We start from the raw sequence: 27,178 nt of genomic DNA, 5'->3' as shown, positions 1-27,178 counted from the left end.
TTCTGTGGAAATGTGGTTGATAATGCTAATGGATGTCTGAAACCTGAGCTCAAGTGAAGTCGGATCGAAGTGGTGCCTTGCATCAGCAGCAACTGCACAAGGTTGGAAAGTTATAGATCACATATGACAGAAGTAAAGATACTGATCATGATAATAGTAAAATAAATGAAAGATAGAAATATAATTAATATTTTATTGAAATGATTGTGGGAGTAAACATTGAAATTGGAGGTGTATTCCTAACATTAGGCTCACATAATAGTGGTAACAATATTATAAACTCATGGTTCACTTACTTAGCTTTCAACCATATGCCATTAAGTTTACTGGAAGAAAACCAAGGTAAATGGTTGAATGAAAAGCTAATTAAGGTAAAAAGTTTAGAATATTTTACCACATAAACACTAAAGTTTCTAAATGACAGTTAGTTAATTGTTTGTTTCCCTAACTGCATATTAGATGGAGTAAATACAACAGGGAAGGGCTAAAACTCTTAACATTATTGAGTTTTAATAATTAATTTGAGTACAATAGGGATTACAAGTTAATCAGTTGTTAAGTGAACTTGTGCTTTTATCGCTGTGCAAAGTAACCTCTCCTTTAGATCTAGGCTACTGATGAGCTTAAATGAACTCAGATAGTGCTGATGAACACAGGTACAAGAATGAGCCAGGACTGACCTGCCAACAGAAGAAAAATGGTATGAATCTATTTTTCACTGACGGATGATATGAGATATCTAACCTTATACTCAACGCACTCCATGGCGATACGTACATACAACATTGGGAAAGAACATTACAAAAGTACATTACAAAAGTACTGTCCTCCGTTTTTTAAACTCTTTTCCTTTATACTAAAAATGATCTCATACAAATGTGGTAAACAGTCAGCCAGCTGTTCTCCCACAGTATCAGTGGTTCAAAGTTAACTTGAGCCGGGTTAAAAGAAGAGATAAAAAGCGGAGGCTGTACCAAAATATTGGAATATAGCCACTTTTTGATCTGCCCTTGTTTCCTTTTTCCCATATCTCTCCTGATATCACCTAGTTCCACTTCCCCTGTGTGTTTCCTTTTCCATCCACCAGCTGTGTCATCACCTCACATCACGTCCTATTAAGCTTTGTTTTTGCTCTACTTAATTATTATTATTATTATTAAGTTCATTTTATCCATATTATTTTAAGTTATACTTGTTTGTCATTTTTTTTTTTTTTTTTACAAACATATGTTTACTGTATTATAAGTATCATATCAATGTTGGATCATTGGTGTATTGGTGGGTGGCTTTGTAGATGTGAGAAGCCTTTGTAGATCAAACTCAAAGACTGCTCTGAATAAGTGGTGCGTGTTCGTGTGTGTGTGGCACTTCTACACCTCTGACAAAGAGAGTTCTGAATGACAAGGATGTGGCTCATGTCAGTAAAAGTCACATTTTACTACAGTGGGCGTTGATAGATGAGAGATATTGCTGTGAATATAACTTTCAATATGTTTTCTTTGTTTAACTTGTATTTAAATGTATCTCTTCCTTGGTTGCATTGTGTTTTTCTGTAACTGAGAGCCCCAACTGTGCACTTAAACAGAATCCTGTTAAATGTAAAATGATGTGACGAGATCCTCTTTTTTTTTTTTTTTAAACTGTATCAGTCCATGTTCTTTGCTTTCATGTGACATATGCAAGAGACAGTAAAAGTACTTGTCAGCTCCTCCTGTTGGCCACCACCTGCTATGGCTTTCATATTCTAACAAAAACAACCCAAACTGCAGGAAGAGAACAATGTCAAAAGTGGGTAAGAGAGTTTTTGTTTTTTGTTTTAGGCACACACAAAAATTGAGTGTGTGTGCGTCTGTGATTTCACTGAGTATATACACGTAACACATTATGTTAATTTTAAGATTTTCATTATTGGCTACGATACATTGTTTTGCTTTGATACGATTATTCATGATTTTTGTTATTGATTTTTAAAATTTTGACTGGTGTGGTGAGTTGTGGGACCCTTTGCAATTTCACCTTGCATGCTTTGAATTAAACCCTGAAGAGCTGAGCATTAAAGGTTATTGATGGATTTCTATGTGAATGCAGATATATGCCAAAGGGGATTAGATTCAATCCCAAAGGGGACTTTGTTAAATATCGATGGGTATTTTGCAGTTGCATGCAAGATGGGGGGCTTTAATGTGTTAGTTGCAGAATGCTGCCCGATGTGCCTAATAGAAGAATGAGTGGGGAATTAAATCGTACCATTTTTATATTAACTTTTCTTATCGTATGTATGATGTGATATTTTAACACACCTTTCTCCTCAGACGCTCTTTGTCTAACGGCGAGAAAGCTTCAGATTTTTGTAAACTGCAAAATGTTGAAATGTGGTTGACTTTTGTAAGAGAAACATCAATAAAGTTTTCTTTCTATACATACACTTGTAGCCTGTCAGTAAAAAATGGTTAAAGAATGAAGCAATATGAAAAATATTATAAGATATTAGGTGAACATAGTTTAGAGTTTTAGGATTGCACATACAAATATGTATTGTATACATTAAACTAAGCTTTAACTCTAGACCATATGCATGCAATCTGAGGAATGACAAGCAAAGCAGCTCTTATACTGGATGTGATAAATGAAGCTGACCCAAGTTATCATTTGTATCAGTATCAGCACGTTCATCTTTACACCATAGAAATGTGGGAGATAGAAAATAAGTAATTATACTAAATGAGTGAACCATGCAACACCATCACTGCAGATTTCGATGAACATATTGTTATTGTTAAATGTCATGCACCTCCCGCCAGGAAAAATTCCTTGTATGTGAAAATATACATGGCAATAAATGGCTCTGATTTTGATATCGCAGATTGTTAACAACAAACTACAACAAATACAATAGGAGGTCTTATCAAACGTTCTGCAATTTGCTCCGTATGGCTGGTGAATCTTTTTGATCAGGGGATGAATCGGTCGTATTGGTGATGTTTTAATGAGCCATTGTGTTGAGCAAGAGAACAGAATATAAAACCAGCCCCACTCTTTCAAGCTGGGATTGAGCAACTCGTTCTGCAATAAACACTCATAAGGCCTTTTGGTTTTGTCTTAAGTGGTGATTTCTATACTCCATATTATGAATTAGCTGAATGAAAACCACAAAGTCTTCTCACAGACTCGTATGTGTCTCTAAATTTGTGTCAATTCATTAATCTTGTCAACTCACACCCGCACATCTTGGTGAAGGCCACAAACACGCACAAAGTAGTACGTGGGGTACAGTAGAAGGCGTAATTGTTCTGGTCTCAATAAAAAGATAGATTCAACTAAACATGACAAACTAACCTACTTTTGAATAGTATAGAACTTTAGTGCTACCGTAGCCTACAGTATAACGTGATGTAGATTGACAGTCATTGGACAAGGAAACTATGTGATGCGTGTTAAGTATCTCCTGGAAAATTTGCCCTTTTTAAAAATAAATTTCGACAAATAACTCACAGTTTTTTAAATATTGTGTACTTCATTCAACCAACGGTTGAGAGGCCTGAGACAAGGGAGCTAGACGATGGTCATCAGAAACTTGTTTCACTTCTTGTGGATTTTCTAGTTCATGAAATGTGAACATTAAACATGTAAGATGAATAGCAGTACTATCTATCGGTCTATAGCTACTATTCTGGATCATCAACACGCATAATGGAAGGATAAGGAAAACCACGGCCTGTTCCTCCACGACCTGAGTTCTCCTGCATTATTTCATCTTTGTAAAACAGTGCTCCCTGGTGGCGATTTTGGTGAATTGCAAAGCTAGCTGTCCCACTTCTTAGCTTGTCCACCTCGAAATTTAGCATTTTACTACTACACACACACACACACACACACATACACAAGTGTGTTAGTTGAACATAGCATTACGCAAAGGACATGTTACCACTGAATTAAAACACACGCCTCACAGAGAGACGTTGCTCCCCTGCACGTGGCGCTGCAGTAAATTCACATTTCAGACGGATTGAGTCGGTGGATACAACTGTGTGCTAACGTTAGCCACACTAGCAAACAAGGATAGCAGTTGGCTAACGGTACGACTACCGGCTACACAACCGTTGGACACCGTCCGGTGGCGTAAGATGTCATATTTTTGTTAAAAGCTGCTTGGTTGAAGGCTCTGGTTCATCCTATAGCAGTATAACTAACTACCCAGTCCGTGCTAGTTAGGTTAACTGGGGACCAGCTTCCCTGCTAGCCGGCTAACTCGCTGATAAGTGGGAACCATAACAAGGTTAGGTGTAAGGAGCTAGCTTTAGCTGTTTTCCCATGCATTTCTCTTTATATGCTCTTCTTCCCAGGAGGTCATGTCAGGAATTAAAAGGAAAATAGAAGGCAACGATCCCGACTATGATGACATCTCGAGGGTTCAGAATAGTAAGAGAAACAAAGCGGCTGAACATGATGGTAAGTGTATGATCCGAAGCCTATATCTGCTTTAGTTACATGCTGTGATTTCGGCTATTTTAACGTGTGTACCTCCTGCCTTGTCAGCCCGAGAAGCAGCAGTACAGAAGATTGAGACCATCATCAGAGAGCAGTTTTCTCTGGAGATGAAGAACAAAGAGCACGAGATCGATGTCATCAGTCAGGTAACGTCCTCTCTGGATGACACTGGAAACATGTCTTTTCTGCATTTCATCTTGTTTCAGTGGTGCAGAGATGAAAAAAGTTGCTTGCATACATGTTTTTGTATGTTTACAGTATAAAGCAGGGCATTACTTGTTTTTTCTCCCATTATTTTGCAGAGACTCAATGAAGCCAGGAGGATGATGGACAAGCTCAGGGCATGCATAGTGGCTAATTACTATGCCAATGCTGGAATAACAAAGCTCCCAGAGGTAGAGTCTCATACATTCATACTCAGACTGTCAGTGGCTCTACAGTTGTGGAATAGTACAGTAGCAGTAACTGTCATTTCTGCTGTATCCTAGCATGTTTCTAAGAGTGACCCTGCCGTGCTGAACCATCCAGCCATCCGGCGGTTCCTGGAGTCCCCATCCCGGTCCTCTTCCCCTCTCAACCAGGGCTCAGAGACTCCCTCTCTGGCCCACTCAGAGTCCGAGTCCCTCTCCCAGCAAGGAGAGGGAGCTGAGAGGGATGGAGAGGGGACATGGAGAGAGGACGGCAGCAGGCAGGAGCGCAGACCAGGGCGCAATACAGGGAAGGTGAGTTCAAGTGACAAGGATGACGGGGTCATGATGGATGCAAAGTGGTATCAGCATTAATCTTGCATCTTTTCTTTCTTTCATTAAGCCTGTAATGTTCTCCATTATTTGTCGTAGGACACATTTGGTGTACCAGTGTCCTTAGGAGCAGAGCAGAGGGTGACTTATCACACTTCTGGAAGTGAAGCTTCTAGACTCTATGCAAAGAAGACAATTGTAGTGGGGAACGTGTCCAGGTATGTAACCAAACCAAGCAAATGTTCTATTCACTTTGTCACCTTTCTTTTAGTATAATGTAGATCAGGCCTTTATAGTTTAGGAGCATCTTAGGAAGTCATGAGGCATAATAGAGGAAAGAAAAAAATATCACATTTGTCTATTTTTTGTGTGCTTCTTTTACATGAATTGTTGAATTGGTTTTGGATAACAAATAGACCTCCTCTTATTTTGATGGGTCACAAGTCAGAATGTTAGAAAAACCATAACATCAAAGTTTGGATTTTCATCAATCTCTTTGAAAACCGTAGACATGGTATTTGGCAAATATGTCAAAACAATGACATGTCATAACAATGTTATATTCATATTCAAAATAGTGCTTTTTTGGGGGGGATGGGGATTATTTGTATTAATCTGATGAGGATCAACTGGTATAAGAGGAAGGGGCGGAACCGAATCTCTGGGGCCATGCTTGGATTTGGCTCAACTGTTTTCAGCATTGCAGACAGGTCATAAGCTTAGCTAATTGATACACTAAAATATGTTTCTGAAAACATTTGAGGAAAATTGAGAAATAGGCATTGCAGTAACAGAATATTGACTCATATTTTAATCAGCGCCGCCTAGTTTGACTGTTTGATCAGAGTTCACGAGCGGGGATTGACAGCTTGTGACTCTTCGGCTCTGATTTGTTGTTTTCCTCCACCGTGCTGGTGCAATCTTGCTAATGCCTTTAGGAACACAGAGGAACCAGATTTTTTGCACAAATGATCTGTCTTGTGCACTACTGTCAGGATATAGTGACAGTTTGAGCAAATATGGTACAATTGTATTTTTTATACACATTGCCTACTGAACCTTTTCAAGTACAGAGTAGCCAGATGTTTACAAAGTTTGAGACTGTGTGAAACCTATGAATGATTTTTAAGACACACATTGGCTTTGGGGCAGGTAGTTACGCAAGAGATGTTGGAAAAGAGAGATACAACTCACTCACCCAAATTGATTTAAACATCACCACCAAATAGTTTGAAGAACCAAACTACAAGGAATAACTCGTAGAAAAATGTGCTTAATGCAAACTAGTGCACAGTTCATCTCAGTTCATCAACAGAGTGGTTGTTTTGATTGAAGTGTGTGTCCCTCTACAGGTATGTCTCTCCCTGAACCGTTATTGCATGACTGTTGACTGAAGAGCTGAGACACAATTTGGTTTTGTTACAAGCCCTGCATCAAGAAAAATGCCTTTTTACTTAATTTAATTTATTTCCCTCCCCCAGGCATGAGTTGATCCAGATAACTTGCAGTTCCTCAAGACCACATGTTTCAGTGTAATACGGAGCACGTGCATTTTCTTGGAAGCTTGAATGACGAGGCCCATATTTCTTGTGCACTCTAAATGTCTTGACGGGCTAAATTGGAATGTCATTTCTTGTGCGCTACATCACAGGTGTGCATATTAAGAAAGCCCTCTGGTTGTCTTTGCTCTTTATCTTTCACCCTCAGGTACATTCCCCCAGATAAGCGTGAAGAAAATGACCAATCTACCCATAAGTGGATGGTGTACGTCAGGGGCTCCAGGAGGGAACCTAGTATCGACCACTTTGTGAAGAAAGTCTGGTTCTTCTTGCATCCCAGCTACAAACCCAACGACCTCGTGGAAGTCAGGTTTGTGTGTGTCTGTTTTTTCTGGATGTTTGAGACAAAGTGTCTTAGCACTCTTCAGTCATGCACACACAATGTTCTGATCTCGGCAGAGCTTCCTTCTTGTTGCACAAATTAGCACTTGGTTGCTAATTTAACAGGAGAAGTCAGAGCGATTGGGACAAACTCCAATAACATTTTCCGTCACGTGTTGCGTTGCCCATAGACACAATGTTTACTTCCAAACTGACATCGTTATTCTAGGTTTGTAGTTCGCCCCACCTCTTTCCACGCGCCACTTGCCAAACTGAAGGAAGTAAGGAAACATTTGGAATAATAGCACCTGGATGCGTGAGAGTCTGTCTTCGTCATCGGTTCACGTTTAATTAAACAACTTTCAGACCAGCCACTCGGGTGCAAAAACAGTCTGCTGATGTTCACATTGTGTAATTCAGACTTGTTGTAAACAGACTGTTGTGGAAATGATTTAATAAACAGTGCCCCCATGTGGGTATTTGATGATACAGCCCATCCAGCCGAGTGCCCATCAATCATCACTAAGAAGTAAAAAAACTATATCTGTGTCTGCGATATTAAGAAAAGAGTTTTGTACATGCGCATCATTAGGGTGGGGTCTGTGACATTGTTTAGCACACAATGAGTCAGACTAGAAGTCAACATGAACATGACTAATAGTAGTCACACCTACACAGTGGAGTCACTCGTCATGTGTGTTTAGGTGTTTGGCTTAGCCTAAAGAACAGAGGTGTGTAACATTTGTGTCGCACAGTTAATTTAGGTATCGAGAAGGAAGAGAGCTTATTGCCCCAGGTTCTGTGGTTAAGATGTCTCATTTTCATTTTTATCTTCTAAAAGTGGCAATGGATTGTACATTTGCCCATGGCTTTTGAATAAATGTTTTATTTCATCAGCCAGCAATCCTTATTCTGAGCCGTAGCCTCCTGGCTGTTTCAGCTGACTAGGCACTCACGTTGCAGAAACAGCCGCTCATAAGCTCCCTCTGACTGACTCAGGTTTTCATTCCAAGTGAACCCCACACAGCCTCAGTGCTCTGTGCTCTCGACACAGCTGGAATGTAGACGAAGGAATGAACATAAGTAAGAAAAAATAATAATGCATCACTCGTATGGTAGACAAACGCATGAAATGCATCCACAGAGACAAGCCCTTGTAAATGGAGGGGGGGGTGTAATAGAGGTGTTGAATGTAAAACTGAAAGCTGGGAACCTGGAAATGAATTTGAGATTAAATATAACATATGTATTAAGTAATAATTCAAATAAATTGTGAAAGTGTATGATGGGAGTTTATGATGGTCATTCCCATCCTATTCATCCATATTATCTCTCACAAGTTTTTGCCGCAATTTTTGGTTTGATGCCATTTGTGACACACATAAGGTGCTAAATTTAGGAATGTTTGACCACTTGAGAATACAAAAAAAAACATTGAGACACCTGGACCCGCTAAGAAAATCTATGCTGTGATTTAGTATCTATAACGACGATTGGACGGCCAACACTTCTGTTCTGAAAACGGCTCAGAAATCCTCTTATTATCAATATACCTAGCAAGGTCATGAATGCTCTGCTTTCCCAAGGTCTCTAGTTTGTGGTTGTAGAGTGTAATGAGGCTGTTATTATCCTAGAGGTCACAACCAGTCATTTTATACAGTAACGGTAAGTTTATAAACATGGTCTGACTATGTGAAATGCATGAACATCATCATATATAAATACAGTTGAGCTCACTGGATCCACAGCAGTCTCAGCGTTTTAGTCATCCCTAATGTATGCTGTTTCAAAGCTGTTGAGGGACTCCTGTATAATATTTAAATACGGATTTAACACACATACTGCATGCAAAAAAACCTAATGAGATTGGCATAAAGTGGGCATCTCTGTAGAGTGGAGACTTGTGAGTACCCATAGAACCCATTTTCATTTACATATTTTGATGTGAGCAGTCAAGAGACCCCTCCGAAAATGCACCGCCCCTTTTCCCTTGCCAAAATCGTGTCTAAATTTGGAGCATTATTCAGCCAATGTTTTTTTTTTTTTAACAAAGTCATTGTGCTGCATCCTCCATTTGTTTCCCTCCAGATTTGTAGGCGATGAATTTACATTAGGCTTTTTTAATGTGTTTGTTCTCAGTGAGGCGCCTTTTCATTTAACACGTCGCGGTTGGGGTGAGTTTCCTGTGAGGATCCAGATCCACTTCAAAGACCCTCGCAACAAACGTATTGACATCATCCACCAGTTAAAGGTCAGACCACATCATGGACATCACTCTGCTTGTTTTCCTCTTCTGAACGAGACAGTGTTTTTCCACATGCAGTTGTTAACTGAGCCTCTTGTAGACGTCCCGGTCTATGAAGTCCTGTGTTTTGTGATGACTTGTGTACTGCCTACCACTGGCAAATTACAAGTTAGGTACTGATGCTGTTCCCGAAAGTATACGTTGTGTACTTTTACCCACTTAATTGATATGGGCGCATTACCATGAATTAAAAAAATGAATCAGAACTATATTGCTGTTGGCATACTGTAGTAATGTGTAGTAATTTGATTTCGTCATTATTCTGAGCTATCACTTATAATGTATTGAACTTTACAACTATGAATGGTGATTATAATTAAATCATCCAATTCACCACCTCTACTTTATATATTAAATAGTCTTTATTTATTTTATTATTTATTTGATCTGTTATTTTCCTCCAGCTGGACAGAACATACACTGGGCTGCAGACACTCGGGGCAGAAACTGTAAGTTATTAATGTTCACTTCCTGCAGTGACTTTCCCCCCTCAGAGCTTCACGCTGACCATGAGCTGTATCTGTTCCAGGTGGTTGACGTGGAGCTCTATAGGAACTCTCTCGGGGAGGACTACATCCCTCAGCCCTCTTCCTCCAAGGTGACTCACCGAGCAGCCAGCCCCACGCCGGCCACTTCCCTGGCCCAAAGTTATGGACGTCCTAGTTCTCCCATCTCACATGATCCCAGTGCAGACAAAGGTATGCACACAGAAACATTCGTTATGAAAAAGTATATTTGCACTGTAGTAGCTTAAGGTCCCCGTTGTTTTGAAAGTTCGGTTTCTTAGTTTGAAAAAGTTTGTTTTGTGTTGTTTGTATTATTATTCGCCGAAAGGGTAAATATGATTTGGTCAGTAAACTGATTTATTTTTAACCGAAAGCCATTGTCTGTGGTCAGTCCTTTTAACCTCTATTGTGGTCAATCATATAAAATATAGTGTGGTCTAATTAAAGCAATGGCTAATCTAGAGAGCTTCGTTATTATTAACATCATTTGATTTGGTGAGAAACTGACACAAAGTACCTTCATGGTCTGTTGGTGTATATAGTATATATATTTTTTTTAAACAATGAATTATTTGGTCGGATTCATTGTATTTTGACATTCGTAACTCTGTCATGAAATGCGTAATTTAACTCCAGATGAGGTTGAAAGGGAGTTTAACGGGAATCTACTCTTTCATTTCCATTTGAGGTTTCATCAAAGTGGAGATGGGAAGGTCTGCAGGCGGCCATAGCTCCGGCCTCGCCGCTGGTGAACGCACTCCAACCCGACCCAAAGTCAGCGACAGGATCACTCTGGGCTCCCACGGCAACTCAGCCTTCCAGCCTATCACAGCGAGCTGTAAGATTGTCCCACTCGGACTCCCACCCAGCCCTGCCAAGTCTCCCAGTAAATCGTTCCAACCGATCACCATGAGCTGTAAAATAGTTTCAGGTAAATGTCTCCACCCAGTGGCCATTTCTCCTTCATGTGAAGTTTTCATAACTTTTCTTGTCGACGACCACTACTTTCAAATGTTTTTAGAAGACTCTTTTAATTCATATTTTACACAGGTAAAATATGAACACCACGAAGAAACGGAAGGAATAGACATCTTTCCCTTATTAACATCCCAACTAGTCATCTAATAGCCTTTGTACTTTCCTCGCCCCAGGGTCTCCCATCTCCACCCCGAGCCACTCGCCGCTGCCTCGCACACCGACCACCTCAACCGCTGTGCACAGCAAGCAGAGCTCCTCATCAGTCCTCAACAACCCGTACATCATTGTTGACAAGCCCGGCCAGGTGATCGGCATGGCTTCTTCATCCGCTGCCTCAACAGGTACACATCTGCTACTCGGTTTTAAAATGCCGCTTGAAACCGGACGTGGACCTGAAGTATAATCGAGAAGCAGAGTCTGAGCCGCCCACATAGAATATAAGAATGTCTGTGAAGAATGTGCTCTATAGCAAAACAAATGGTGAACAATACGCTCTGGGCTCTTCCTTACTCTCTCTCCATTGCTCTCTCTATTTTGGTACTTTCTTCTTGCTCGTCCTCGTTCAACCACTTGTACTTTTTTTTCGAGATCTTTCTGTACCTGTGTCTCTTCTTTGATCCTGTTTTGCAATCATAAAGTATGACGTGTGGTGAGCCAGCAGGATAGTTGCTGGATGAGTGGTTACCATGGTGACTGAGCTGCTCTGTTTTATGGCCAGATTCGGGGGATGAGACCCCACGCTCGAATCAAGTTGATTGTGTGTGTGTGTGTGTGTGTGTGTGTGTGTGTGTGTGTGTGTGTGTGTGTGTGTGTGTCCGTCCGTCCGTCCGTCCGTCCGTCCGTCCGTCCGTCCTCATGAACAAGGTGTACAAAGATGAGTGCACTATCCGATTAAGTATGCGTCACCCCATCATGGAGCAGAGTCCTCTTACGGCACCAAGGCTGTAGCATTTAATTCCTCACATCAGTAGCATCAGTTCATATTCCACTTTGAAGCTCTTTCCCTTAGATTGCTCACTCTTTCTCGCCCACTCAGCCTCTCCCACTCTTCCTCCACAAATATACAGCTCAACCAGATCTGGCAGCAGGGCTTGAGTGTCAGGGATGTTTTATCAAGCTGGATGATGTGGGTGTTGTGGCTGATTCACCAATCATGGGATAAAACAAATGAAAATGCAGTAGGTAAGGGACGAAACTTTGATGCTGGGCTTCAACACCCACGCTGAGTAACCCTGACACCAACTGTCACCTCACAACACAATGGCCTTGATGCCTTTTGAAAAGATGGCAAGAACTGCAATGAACCCTCACCAAGTCACACAGTCATCTCCTCCATGATTTATTGTGTGTGTTTTTGTCACATTATTCCACAGGAAGCCCCTCAGCAAAACAGTCTGCTGCTCAAGGCACTCGCTCTCCAGCCCCCAAAGTTCACACTGGCACCTTCCTCTCTTCAGGGATGAAGGTGAGTTGGTAGAGTCTGAAATTGATTAACATAGTTGTTATGAACTAAAACATCTATTTTAACTAATCTCTTCCACTTTGAAGTGTCTGTCCCTATAGTATCTGTATCTTTAACAAACCAAGGCAATGTGGTATTAATAGTAGGCCAGGGTGCTATCTTCAGCAGATGTGAGTGCCTTGGCAAGCTATTTAAATGGGACATCACTCTAAAGATAGGAGGGGGTGCTGTGAGCTTTGCAAAATCTTATGCAGAAGCACAATTGCATGGTTCAGTTTCACTCCGTGTCAATACCCCGCTGCAAAATCCTCCCACTCCCATATGCTCATCATCCTGTCGCCATCTACAAAGAATTTCACTTTCAAATGTCTGTTTTGTCACAGTGGTACTTTTGTTTTGTTCTACAGTTGTTTCTGTTGTAGGTTGCTGACACCTACTGTGGTGCCAAAGGCCAGGGCAGAAGGGGAATACAAAAAAATCTCTTTGATGAAGCTGATTTTCAAAAATCTGTTTTTAAGCTACGCTTTCTGTAGCCTGTAAAAAAAGGAAACTCAAATTTACAGTCAAAATGTATCATTACAATATGCTTTTTTAAATTGTTTTATTATAGAGTAAAATGTACACCATGATAACAGCTACACTATTCACAACCTGTTGTTTTCAAGATATGGTGGCCTTCCTGTTCCAATTATCCTCTCCATGTGCACTCACTTTTTTGCAGGTTATTATCAAGCAGGAGCCGGGGGAAGTTTCGACACATCAGCAGCAGATGGTTTCCACAGTAACCAGCCAGCAGCAACCTGCAGCTACAGCAGCACATCAGTTTGTCGCAGTGAAGGGAGGTCACATGATCTCCATGTCGGGCCAGAAACAGGCCGTAGGGGCCACAGGGGCAACAACTAGCAAAGTCAGTCTCGCACAGCTTTACACAGAAGCACAGCAATCATTGACATGGTGGTAATGATAAAAACTACTTGTGGCACCTCTCATTTTTAGATGTTAGGCATTCCTGTTAGCTCAACGCTCCAATCTGCAGTCAAACAAGTGGCTATCAGCAGTGGACAGATCCTGGTGGCCAAGGGCAACCCTTCTGTCTCCAAGGTGATGGGTGGGAAGCAGGTTTTGGCTCAGGGAGTCGCTAAAGCCATCGTCAGTGGAGCCAGTGGCATCTCTGGTCCGCAGGCTGCTGCCAAGGTGGCTGGTGGTTCAAGTGGCAAGAGTGGAGGTCAGAGTTCACACACGTGCATGTGATGCACAGGGTCATGTGACACTAAGGCAGCACAAATATTCGTACAATTATTATAACAACAATTTTGAATTCCACAAAACATTTTAAATTATATAATGCACGTTTTATGTTTGTGTATATTAGGTCACTTTATTGTTAAAATAATTGTCTGACTCAAAGGTGTAGAGCATGGAATATACTAAAGATTGTACTGGGATCAAAGTCATATTCAGCTTCAGCCAAGGAAAATGTAGTCATATTGTTACTTAAATCAGTAAACAATTATGTATTACATGGTGCACAATAAGATGAATATCTTTGGCGATTAGACCCCATCATGACATAGAATATTAAAGCGGGTGGTGACAACAATGTTAGTTCGGGAATATATCTCCCCCCAACAGCAGTGATATGATTGAGTGCAATTTCAGAGGTGAGTAACTAATATTTTTGTTTTGTTTGCGTTTGTCCTTAGTGATGGCCACTCTTCAGCTGCCAGCCAACAACCTGGCCAATCTGGCCAATTTACCTCCAGGCACCAAGCTCTACCTGACCACCAACAGTAAGAACCCCTCGGGAAAGGGCAAGCTGCTTCTCATCCCACAGGGAGCTATCCTGCGAGCCTCCAGCGCAGGTGAGACATCAATCTTTTTAAATACAGGCAATGGCAAAACAAGTTATTTCTGGTTAGTAGTTTTTCCCCTTCTTCATACTGGTTCTAAGTCACATACTTGGTATACTCCTGTCAATCTCTAGGAAGTTCTAGGTTCAAGGGACAAGAGTTTCTTTGACTCTTAGCCATTTTAAGAAAGTCTTGTTAAACTTGCCACCTTCTCTCTCTACCTCCTTCTACTTAATGGGTCGTGGCTATCTGGATCATGGACCATGCATACTACTCATTATATGAATAATTTCTGTCACATTCATTTGAATGTGCTGTAACTCCGTTACGTTATTCATTCTGGCCACATAACATCTATTGCTTCTGTCCATCCGGGGAGAGGGATCCTCCTCTGTTGCTCTCCCTCAGGTTTCTTCCCCTTTTTTCCCTGTGAAAGGGTTTTTACTATCTTTATTGGGGGAGTTTTTCCTGATCCGATGTGAGGTCCCGGGACAGGGAAGTCATGTGTACAGATTGTAAAGCCCTCCGAGGCAAACTTGTATTTGTGATGTTGGGCTATACAAAATAAACTGAATTGAATTGAATTACATGAAACTCTGTGACACTGCATTTTTGTGAGAGCAAAACACATAATATGTGCTAACAGAAAACTTGTCAGGGTTAAGTTGAGCTTTCTTGAAATGTTAAGGGTCTCAGATACTCCAGCAGACACACTGACACAATAGCAATCCCTCAAATATGATACAACCATGAACCTCCAGTTTAAAAAGTGTTTCCTGCCAGAAAAAAAACAATTGTTTTTGATTTGGGCCATAATGATTATTTATTTTCCAAGTGAGTGAATATTTCAGCATCTCGCTGTGCACAACAGCCTCGTGGGTCCCTGCTGTATCTCTTACATGAATGTTTGAAATTATTTGGGAATAACTGAAACTAATACATGAATCTGTAGGTGATGCAGTATGTTGGTTTAGTGTCCCACGCTGACCTTTTCCTCCATGCCTCAAATTGTAGACAGCTGTATTAACCATGTTATTGCTCTCGGGTCATTATAAAGTTTGGCAAAAGGAAGAAACCCACTTCTGAAGTGACTCCACAATTTGAGGCATGCTGGTGGCAGATACAGATTTTGGCTGCTCCATTACCTTCTGGACAGTGAGTCAGTCATAGTCATCTATTTCTTTCTGCATTTTATTTAAAGTGCACTGCAAGCTATAATCCCTCACACAGCACACTCCCTGTCAAATTGCAATGAGATTAAAGAGATTAAACAGTTTTCTGTATTTTATCTAAAATAAAAATTTCACAGCAGTAGACCAAGATTACTTTCTATCGCTCTGCTTCAGAATCATTTGTCACGTACAATATGATTTAACTTATTTAAAATTACACAAATGGAATAACTGTAATTTGTGGTAAGGAATAACAGGATTGTTTATCTGATTTGAGACTGATGTGTATGTGGCTGTCTGTAATTTAGGTCAGCAGTCCCAGAGCAGCTCATCGGTAGGCGCTGGGGCTTCTCAGACCTCCTCCTCCTCCTCTTCCTCTTCCAGCAGTCTGCCCTCTAACCTCTCCTACACGTCATATATCCTTAAACAGACCCCACAGGTGCGTATAAATGCCTTTTACACTATTGTACAAACCGTAGAGACATGCATACTCGTATACAAAATGTTGTGGACTCTCGTTTCTGTTTATTAGAATATTGTTATTGATTTGCTGGCATGTGTTGAGCAGAGTTTGAAGTGCTTCATCAAAGTATGGAAACTGCATACTTTGCAAATGTAATATTCACCACCATAGTTGCAATTTTTTTTTTTGTCAAGTTAATTCCCTCATGGTATGACAGGACTTGCATGCACAGTCTGCAAATGAGTTTTCTTTTCCTTGTATTCTAGTAAAGAAGTTGATCCTGGTGCGTTCTTAATTAGATACATTATTACAGCAGCATTGATCGTGCAGTCGGCTTTAGAACAGTGCTTGTCCGTGCATTTAGCCTTCATTTAATGAAGTTGTCTGCAGAGGTTTCCACCTACATTCAAAGAAATGCATCTGGGCTGTGTTTCCGAATAACGATCAATCTTCAAGGTGTTATCTACAAATGTTCTTAAATATATTGTGTATATCTCCTGACACAGCTATAGAGCTAATGCACACCAATGCAGAGCTTAAAGGATGATGCTTTAAGTTTCGTAGTTGGCTAATTTTATTTTCTGTAAGCTATTAGGATATTTAAAAGAAGAAACACATGATGTATTGGATGCATTTTGTACATCCAAATATGCTGCTCAGTATAATGTTGTTTAAAAGAAATGGACTGCAACCCTTTTCTTCCCATTTGTTTATGCTGTGTGGTTTACCCAGCAGAATTTTGACCATGACCATTCACGTGACTTTGAATTCAATCAAAGTAATATGTTGTTTGATTTCTACCCTCACCCTAACCCTGCTTATCCTCAGGGCACGTTTCTGGTTGGCCAGCCAGCACAGGGTTCAGGGAAGCAGGGAGGTTCAAGTTCGGCAGGTCATGCAGCATCATCTCCAGCAACTGTTACCCAGCAGGCCATCCGGGTGACAGCTGGACAGAAGGCAGCTATTCTAGCTCAGGTCAGTATGGGTACAATGTCTGATACCAATGGAAGCTACTGTAATTACTACTGTTATGTTTGTGCCCCTTTTCTGCTTCACAATCTCCAACAGCCCCGTTTTTATTCAGTTAAGAGCAACAAGCACTGTCCGGGGCTTAACTGGCTGGTCTTTCGGGTATACATCACTAGGGATCTCTCCGGACAATGACCAGTACAGCTGTGAGACACACTTGAAGACTAGGAATGCACTGATTCTACTATAGATACCCAAAGCCCAGGTATCGGGACTGAAAGTTCTCTTAAAGACCACCTTTGGTATTTACCTTTTGCTCTTCCTGAGCACCCCTGGCTGTCCTTTTTACCGTCCTCACTAGGGCTGTCAAAATTGCTCAAAAATGACGTTTGAATATTCCCTTTAAAAAAAACACATATATTCGAACATATTCGACTTTCTGGTTGCTCATTAGGCACGTCAATAACAGGACAAATTAATACAACGAGACATAACTACTTGTATAGGTAATTTATTTCAGTTTAAACATATTTAACAACATATTACCTACACAAAAATAAGTAAATGAACTAATGGCCAAGACCGCAGACCTTGGCCTCTCGCTCGCACACATGCACTCTTTCTTTCTTTCTCTCTCTCTCTCTATAAGTGCTGATTAAGACCATTCAACGTTCAAGTTGCTTGTCGTTGAATGGTAAGCTAACTATAGCTTACATAGCTTACACACTACTTTAGTTGTAGGCTCAACAAGTTTCCCATCAACTGACCAAAATCTGAAATATTTCAGACATCACTCTTTAGATTTTTCAGGGTTAATATCACTTTTTCTGCTGCGGTCAAGCTGGGTTCTGCACTTTCTGCCATCTTCCACGCAGGTCAACTAGGGTGACCAGATTTGAGTTTGTGAAAAAGAGGAAAACTTCGTCGCGGCCGCGCCGGGGGTTGTCAGATTCACGATCATTATCCTCTAAAATACTTTATTTTTTATTTTTTTACATTCAAATATTAATTTTCACATTCGAAATTCTGTTTTTAACAACTATTCGATTATATATTCGAATTTTGGATATTCGTTGACAGCCCTACTCCTCACTAAGATATAGATTTAGTTTTCTTTCTCACTGCTTCACACCACTTGACTGATAATGTGTCTACTGCCATCCTAACTTTGTAAGTATGTGACCTTCACTGTGCTTCCAGTTTGGCACTACAGTCTTTTCCTCTCAAGAGTTTACATGAAAAACTGATGGTGGAAAGGCTTACTGATGTGACCCTGTCTTTGAGAAAGAGAACGCAGGACATCATGCATTCTGTGCATCGTCAGACCTTACTAGCCATTGACCAAAGACATTTCCCACCCTTGACCTGTCACATCGTTTGGATGGGTTCTATGAGTGTCTCCCGTTTGTCAGATGACATCTAAGATAGTTTGTGTTTGCTTCTGATAGCTTCTGTTTGCCTATACATTTGATGAGTTTGCTGATCTCAATTTTCTTTAAAGAAAAGCCAATTTATGATGCTTATTGCATAGACATTAAATTTTAATGGTCCTTGTAATGCAAGGAGCATTACAATTGAAGTCAACTTAGTGCATGATGTCCTATGTTCTTATATAGACAAGAGATAGTCTTTCAACTCTTTCACAGACCCTGTGTATGACATACTGTAAGATATTGACCTGTAACTTATATATTTGATCATTTTACTGTTTGACTTTACAATGTTATCATCAGATATGTTAATATAGAATTGTAAGTAGGACTGGGACGATTCATCAATGCCATCAATTAGAGAAATATGTTGATTTGCAAAAGGTGTGCATCTTGGTTTCAGATTCTAAATTTCAGCATTGTGATTTTTATGATTGACAGGTGGTGGGCGGCTCCCAGGGTGCACAGATGAAGTTGTCTGACGGCTCTGTTAAGACGGTCACGGCGTCTGCAGCGGGCCACTTGTCCAAGCCGGGTACGACCACATTGAGGATGACAGGCGGAGTCATCACTGCCGCTAGTTCCACCCCCGGCCCTGTCGGTGCTGCCGCAGCAGTAGCCAGTCAACAACAGGCGAGTTTCACAGTTCTCACATTCTTCTGTTTTATTCTGCCTGACAGCTGTTCATTCAAGTACTTTCAAACCAAACAGCCATTACATTAATACTTTATTTGATGTATTTATTTATGCTTGCAAACTATCTGCCAAATACAGTTTGATTTGACATATTTCATTTCTTATTTTATCAATTACAAAAATAATCAGTTTGAATGTTTTTTTCAACGTGATTTTAGGATTATTTTCATGGTGAAGTTGGATGCTTTTACATAAAGAAATAATCCAAGTTAATACATTTTCTTTTGTCATTTTTACTCCAAGCTGGTGACAGCTGTGGCCGCAGGCATTATTTTTTCAGGTTGTCTGTCTATTCTATATAAATATTTGTTGAGAGTCTCCAGGCAATTTCTTCATATTTGGCACAGATGGCCATTTACACTCAGGATAAACTTATTTGAATTTGGTGGTCAAAGGTCCTCATAAAACCTCATAAACCTCATAAAGCAAGTTTTTGGCCCCAACTCAAGATCCTCAGACTAATAATGACAATTTCTCGCAATTGCCCAATGGGATAAAATGATGAAGTGATGACATTTTGGACAGACATGAAATAGAAACTGCAACTTGACTGGTTGGCAAAGCCATACAACTGTAAGGCGGTAATTCTAGTTTTAACTTTTGTGCAAGTGAGAGATAAATGTTCTTGTGATTTCCCACTGCAGCCTGAATACACAGAAATTAGGAGTGACCCAGTGAGTGCAGTAGCACGGACAGTGTTGTGTTCGTCAGAGAGAGCAGAGAGTTTAGATGGCGTGCGAAGAGCCCTCAGCAGTGGTCTGTGTTTGGATGATTACAGCTTCAGAGTCAATGGCCAGGCCTCATTAACTTGAGAAATGGAAACACACGAAAAGACTTCCGAGAGGCTCAAACAAACAAAAACAAATATGTATACTGTATGTAACGGTCTCTGTTTTGGAGATGTTGATGCAAAAACAGAGGAATACATTGCTGCTTTTCCTGTTTTTTTAGGACTTTTAATTTAATCATGATGTCTCTCCGTGAGAGAAATAGACTCTTTTGTCTTTGAGAATTCCATAGAACCAGTGACCTGATCGGCACAGCTCACTCTGGGAGTTTCACAGCACTGGAAAACAAATGTGACCAGAGCAAAGAAACAACCATTAACACTAACTTTGAAGCAACAGTGAATTAAATTTCCCAGCACTCCCTCCCGTCTAAACACTAATGTGTATTTTTGTAATAGTTAGTCACATCAATAATTGTCACATTATGTACACATTATCTGTCAGAAGACCAACTTTTTTCTCCTCATTGTCTAATAAAATATTTGAAAATACATGTTTTGTAAATGAAAGTTGTCGCCGAAATAAATGTCAGTTTAAAATGTTTACTTTGTTATAATACATCACTGTGATTTGCCTTTATGCCTATATGGAAACACAATACACACACACAGAGTTCGCACAGTTTCTCATCAGAACAATACCATTACAGACTCAGAACTTAAACAATGACTAACACACACATTGAAAGAGTTCAAAATGACAGTGTTTCTGTTTACTTCCTGGTTGACCGCTGCGTTTCTGTGTGTTCTGTGCAGGCTGCCGATGGCGGGAAGTCTGCCTCTCAGCACCACTCGCTCCTGGTGGCAGCCAACCAAGCAGCAGTAATCAGTGCAGCTAAGACCAGTGCTGCTGCTGGAGGCAGCCTGTCAAAGACGGCTGTGGCCACCTTGGTCAAGGGTGCTGGCAACTCTGCCACAATGACAAAGAGTGCTGCAGGTACGACAGGAGCGGTCGTAACAGTAGCCAAAGGCATTACCAACATGCCCGTCGTCAGCATGCCGAAGGGTGCAGGGCTGGCGACTGTGGTGGGTGTGCCCAAAAGCAGCGGCACGTCATTGGTCACTGCGGCCTCATTAGTCAGCGGAATGGCTGCAGGAGGAGGGAAGACGGGCGCTACTCTTTCAGGTATGCAGTTAGCGCGTACAAGTTCAATTGAACAAACATTGTACAGGCCCAGCCACAAACGTCATCTTGAATGTGTTGTTTGGTCCAGGTATGCTGAAGATCCATTCTGGAGGTTCCAGCTCCCAACAAACAGTCTTAACCATCCCTGCCAACCAGCTCAAGCAGCTGGGCGTAGGCACTGGGTCTGGGGGGGTGCAGTCCATACTCATGCCTGTTGGGAAAGGTAAGAATGCTTGATACAGCCCGGTGAAACATTTTTTCAGCCAGCACAACATTCTGCCTTATCACTAGTTTATATAGAGTCAGAGAGTGCATTCCAGAGGGCGAACCTGTGTACTCCCTGAATCCCTTCCTGAAGTAGATAAAAGGCTGTTGCAATGGTGTTTGAATAAATCATTAGTACCTTGATTGATTGGATGGTGTGCCACATCTTTTACAAGTTTCTGCAGAGCAAATGTAGAAATAAAGCATTTTGGTCTTCGATGTGATTTTATAAGAGCAAGACTGGAGAAAGTAGCTTTATTCAGTTTCACTTTCTGAAATTAGTTAATTTTGTCAATACATTTGACTACAGGGTGTGATTTAACTCAACTGTAGAGTCTCCTCTCTGCAGTCTCTAACTGTTAAGCTTATTTTCCTAATGGGTCATTGATCCATCGTGTGTGTGTGTGTGTGTGTGTGTGTGTGTGTGTGTGTGTGTGTGTGTGTGTGTGTGTGTGTGTGTGTGTGTGTGTGTTCTGTGTGTTCTGTGTGTTCTGTGTGTATAGTAGTGTCTAAAGGCCCAGTCTCCAGTACTCCTTCCTCCTCCTCTTCCACCACTCCTGGAGGAGTTGGAGCCTCCCCGAGTCCTGCCAGACAGGCGTCCCCCTCCCTTGCCCTGCCTCTGGTACAAGGTAAGAGGGTCCATCCCCGCTCCACCCACTCACCTCTTCTCTCTCATTCTTCTCAGTCTTTTACTCCCAACCTCCATTTTCCTCCCTTCTGTCATACTTTTTTGGATACTAGTAGCAATACATTACTGAGTTTTGGTACTGATAACACATTTCTTGACAAAAAACATAGCTTGAACTAAATGTTACTCTTCTCAAATGCTTCAGTGTTTAATATAAATAAATAGTGTGGGATTATTGCAATGAATCTTTCTCTCACACTTGCTTTTCTGCTGTCACTCCCTGCTGCCACAGTGAAGACAGAGCCAGGTGCCAGCACAGCTGTCACAGCTGGTCCATCTCTCCCGGTGACTGCTCCGGTCGCCACTTCTGTCCATGTTGCCTCTGCAGCCACCACAGTCAAGCAGGAGCAAGGGGCAGATAACTCTGCACACGACCTCATCAAGTAAGTGCAAAAATAAGTCACGATGCTCCTTTGCCTCACAGCATGTTAACTTATTCTGAAAGGCATAGATAATTTATTGTCTGAGAAGAGGAAAGGTGACGGATTTTCTGTACAGAGTGCAACTGTGTTATATATATATATATATATATATATATATATTTTTTTTTTTTTCTTTCTCCTCTTTAGTGTTAATTTATACATAGTTAACTTGCTGAACTCTGAAGAATAGTGCAGCTCCATTTTAATAAAGCTATCAAATGGCAACCAGCATAGGAATGTACGGTTTTAAGAACAGTTTCTCTTCCCAGTAGCCAATACAGGGAAATCGTTTAAGATGGTACCACTGACACTTGTGATTCCTTCTCAGCACTGAACACATAGAGACCATGATGCAGCTGCTGACAGCGGTGATGAAGAAGTTCCCTCTTATTGTTCCAGATAAAAGTAAGTGAGCTTGCCTTCCATTAGGTATGCTTAAAAACCAACTCCATATATTAAAACAGACTGAAAACTAATACACTGGGTTTTCGACAAGCTAATTAATTCTCTGTTTGTTTTGTTTAGCTGAAGACTCCCATCCATTCTGTGCCTCTTCAACAGAGCAGTATTATTCCTGGACTATTGGCAAGCGTAGAGCATCAGAGGTGACTTTTTGTTTTGTGTGTGTGAATAATGACAACGATTCAAAATTAAGGCAGTACCATCTCTTTGCCTTTTTTTAAAAATGTGATCATAAAGCTTCAGTGGAGTTAAAATGTTGATAGGACAGTGGAGTTGTACATTAGTTGCAAATATAGGTTTCTTGGTTAATGTAAAAAAAATATCTTGCTATACTTCATCAAATCATACAAATTACAGCTGCAATAGTCATCATGTTTGGCTTTTTTGTGATTTTTCTTTTTTTCTCACGTTATTGACTCATTAATAAGGCTCATTAATATCTCAGAGCTACAGCGACCACTTGCTTTCCAGGTTCCAGGGTGATATAATGTCAGTTATTATTTGCATTGTTTGCAGTTTTGTTGTCTGTGTAATCTGTCTTGGTGCTTGGTGCTGGCCCCCTGACTCAGCAAGCTTTCTGCTTACCTCATGTCTTCCTATCTATCTGGTCAGATGTGTATCTGCCTGGTTTTCTCCTCTCGTCTCTTCCTAATGGGTTCATCAATAGCTCATACAGACCAGCTCATGTCGGTTCTTTTTCTCTACGACTATAAAAGGCTCTCAGACGAGCCCAGACGTGGATATTTATATCTACAATTCACTGATTTACTTCTGGGACGGAGGACTCAAAGCACATCATTAGACAAGGAGAGTCTGCAAGAAGCCGATAACAGACTGTAGAGCTTATGTGCACCCAAATGTATGCACCTCCAGTCTTAGCAGATTTTAAGGGGTTTGAGGCTTGATGTGCAGTTTTACATAATAGATGTGTCTCTGTGTAGCTTCAGCGAGCGGTGGCAGTGAAGCGGGTTGTCCAGGATGTGTTGGACCGCTCGCCCCGCCTGCAGGCCCTCACCCCCCCAAAGACCAGAGAGGTGGCGCAGTGGTGCCGGCAGAGGGGCTACACGCCACCCGACCTCGAACCCCAACGCAAGAACGAAGATGAGTCCATCGAGGACATCCTCACTCAGATCGATAACGAGCCCGGTGAGTTTGTGTGTGTGTGTGTATGTATGTGTGTGTTTTTGGTACATAGCTTCTACAAGGGGATTATGTACTTTGCTTTGTTTTTGTGTTTTCTAAGTCCACTCTGCTCAAAGTGGATCAATATTCTCCCTTCAGTGTTGCATGTGTGGGTGTACTGCTTCTGCGGTTACCAGTGATTTGTTTGCAGTCCAATAGTATGTGTGTGTGTGTGAGGGCGGCCAGTGTGCAGCCTCAGTGTTTTTGTTCAGCCGTAGTGTTGTATTCACAGAGAGTTCTCATTAATTCTGTCTTTTGTCTGTAAAGGGTGAGAGACAAGGCTGCTCAGCTCAGTGAGTCACACACTTGCCTGAGCCAGACAATACGATAATCTGTGGTTGTGTTCTCCTCGTCCTCCTCCTTGCACAAATAACTTGCTTTTTAATTGTTGGACTGGTAAAATGAGCCAATATTTTACAAAAGCTCTCGCATCATTCTTCTTTTAAACACACAGCCACACAACGAGCTGCTGAGTGAAGTACTGATGCAACTGCTGTTACTGCTTTTGACCAGGCGGCTGCTTGTGAACCGGTGTGTTAAACGTACATGTGCATTGGTCCACAGAGTGCCCGACAACCCTGAGTAGTTGCGAGGAGCTGGTGCTGCGGCTGGAGCAGATGCAAGCTCTGCTGAAGACTGAACCAGAGGAGACAGAAGACAAAATAGTCGACATCGTCACTGTGACCCCTCGCTGTCAGAAACTAAAGGTCAAAGAAGAGGAGCAAGAGGCTGATTCGGAGCCTAAGTTCTACCTTGGCCCCTGCGTGTCCGCTCAGTTTGTCAATGAAACGGCGCAGCAAGTAAGGAGCCTCTCCTGGGTTTTCAAAGTGTAAATGAAGGGAGAGTGTATAAATGTTATGTTATTGTGTTGCTGCTAGTAACTGAATGTTTAACTAGAAGGTGCTGTACCACGTTCTCCACTTTTCTATAGAATGACTCCTCATTTTCTTTCAGATCGGGGTAACCTTCCAGCCAGTCGAGGTGGAGAAAAATGTGTTCGCTCCAGTATTGGAAGCCATGATTCTGAAGGTCGGTCCCTATGCAGGCCAGATCAGAAAACTAAAAGTTGTCCATTTGCATTTGCTCATTAGTACCTCAGTATACCCTTGACTAGATGATGTAGAATGATGTATGAGATGTACACCTGCACTTAGTATTGCGTGTTTCACCTTGTGCTGTACAAGATAGTGGGTTTCTTTGTGACTAATGATGTGTGTTTCCGTGTGTTTCCGTGTGTGTCTGTGCGTGTGTGTGCACACACTGCAGGCTACTGAACAGTTTGCCAGTGATGTCCTGAGAGAAGCCCTGGCTGTGGCCTACACCAAATCCCAACAGAACAGGTCCGCCTCTCTTCGCACTCTGTCGCTCTCTCGAACATGCAACCTGCTAATGCTCCATTTTTCCCCTCATTCATTATATCCAAACCACCAGTTTGCTACTCAGATTATTCTGAGCTTGTTTACAACGAGAAAAATCTATAAATAATAATTAAATCGAAATTAAGAACTTGCATTTAATAATGTACATGCATTGTAAGATAATGTAAAGAGATCCTGTATATATAATTATTTTGTTTTTCAATTCTATTATGATTTCTATTATCAGTGGTTACATTTTTTTTTTCAAACACAGCAGTTTTTGGGGTGCCCTATAATGAATCTGAAATACATAACATTTGCTATCTTAATGACCTTAAATACCTCACCTGCTAAAACCAACCAGTTGTTTTGTTCTATCTTTTTGTCATTACATGCTTTGCTCAAAACACCAGTCAATATCACCGTCTTTCCCTTCAGAGTATTTGATGTGCTTTGTGCCATTTGCATGATGTAAGACAGCGGGGCACTGAACTGATAGAAGAGACCTCAAAATGATTTTGATTCAGAGACTTACAGATACCATAAATATTCAGAAGCTAGCAGACAGACACACTTCCTGTGTGTTGTGCCATGCTCAAAGCCCTAACTTTGTGCCATTGGGTTTTGCAGGGCTCCAAGAGAGATCACGGCCATGAACATCCACCAGGCCGTCGGTAGCATCCCCACCTGCGACTTCATCACCAACACACACATGGGTTACCTGTCGAAGGACAATTGAGGCATAACAAGAAGGACATTGATCTGAAAACTGACACACAACAAGACGTGAGGGCCGTGCAGGTTAAACTCCTGGTTACCGCAAAGAGACTCTGAACTGACGGTGTGTCTCTTCGCACCTGGATGTAGTCCTGTGGCCTCATTTTGCGCAGTTCTAACTAATGTACTGTATTCATTAACTTAATCGTAGAAGGGCTCAGCTTGCTTCTCACAGCAGCCGCAAAACTGTTTCTAATACCCTGGGTATATTGTGACATGTTACTCCTAATGTTTGGAGAAGCAGCATCGTGGAACATTTGATTTTGAGACGCTGCTGTGCTCTCGCTTACCTCATAACAACATTATTTTAATGATGAAGTGTTTCATGCTAGACAGCCAGCCAGTCACCAGGGAAATGAAGCCCGAGTGACTTCCAGGGCTAAAAGACGACACCACACAGCCGTTCCCTCCTTAATTCCTTAGCCTACTGTCACAGAGTCGGTGGACCACAGATTTACAACAAGTTGGAAACACTAACGAACATCTGAGTGTTAGAGTTCTCTATCGATCACATTGATGTCAGGTGGGCGCTTCGGGCAAAGAAAAGAGAGATTATTCCAAAAGTGCCATTGCTATGGCAACCAATGATTCGTCACTGCGAACATCCTTTGATGTGTTTCAGTGTAACCTGGCAGAGGTAATTATGGTTCTTACAATACCGCTGGTTTTTCTTTTTTAAAGGCTGTTCAGAAGAGGTGACTGATTCATGTTTCATATTTTCCCGTTGCAGACAGATTATGACGGGTTATGACAAACCCCATGTTTGACTTAACTAGACACAGCTAATAGTCTAATTAGCAAATCATACTATCATTATAAATTCAAGACGTCGCTCTCAGTATTTATCTTCTCTCCTTCGTGAACCCAGTCTGATAGCCAGTTGAAAGTGCTTTTAAGTGTTCTGGTTAACAACCATGATGTATCAATCATGTGATGTGCACAGTGTATATGACCAATAAGAAATAGATGGTGTTTTTTTCCAATTCTGTTGTATTTTTTTATCTAATGACAATAACTGCGAACAATAATGCCCTAACAGTAGTGTGTGTGTGTGTGTGTGTGTGTGTGTGTGTGTGTGTGTGTGTGTGTGTAAAAACAATGTGTGGATAGTGGTTGTAGTCATCATAATTTGATGGTAAGTGAGTGCTCGTGTGTGTTTCGTCGGCTGATGTC

At 41.3% G+C, this 27,178-nt stretch overlaps 1 protein-coding gene across 1 annotated transcript; it reads left to right on the top strand.

Annotated features, from left to right (window-relative positions):
* Positions 1–4,349: 4,349 nt before the first annotated feature.
* yeats2 (YEATS domain containing 2) lies at positions 4,350–25,967 on the top strand (the record flags this gene model as incomplete). Its single annotated transcript, XM_079216477.1, has 29 exons — positions 4,350–4,449; positions 4,537–4,634; positions 4,791–4,883; positions 4,977–5,210; positions 5,328–5,446; positions 6,936–7,097; positions 9,248–9,359; positions 9,818–9,862; positions 9,943–10,111; positions 10,608–10,850; positions 11,071–11,238; positions 12,271–12,362; positions 13,081–13,266; positions 13,356–13,584; positions 14,063–14,221; positions 15,690–15,820; positions 16,673–16,819; positions 18,685–18,876; positions 20,483–20,852; positions 20,941–21,075; positions 21,620–21,745; positions 22,037–22,187; positions 22,555–22,631; positions 22,752–22,831; positions 23,630–23,834; positions 24,435–24,670; positions 24,825–24,899; positions 25,137–25,210; positions 25,859–25,967. 29 exons carry the CDS (start codon positions 4,350–4,352, stop codon positions 25,965–25,967), a joined length of 4,317 nt encoding a protein of 1,438 aa, XP_079072603.1.
* Positions 25,968–27,178: the final 1,211 nt, after the last annotated feature.

Source organism: Taurulus bubalis (assembly GCF_910589615.1).
Source record: "Taurulus bubalis genome assembly, chromosome: 1".
Lineage (NCBI taxonomy): Eukaryota > Metazoa > Chordata > Actinopteri > Perciformes > Cottidae > Taurulus > Taurulus bubalis.
The sequence above is the reverse complement of the archived record's forward strand: the minus strand, read 5'-3'. Positions and strand labels throughout refer to the sequence as shown.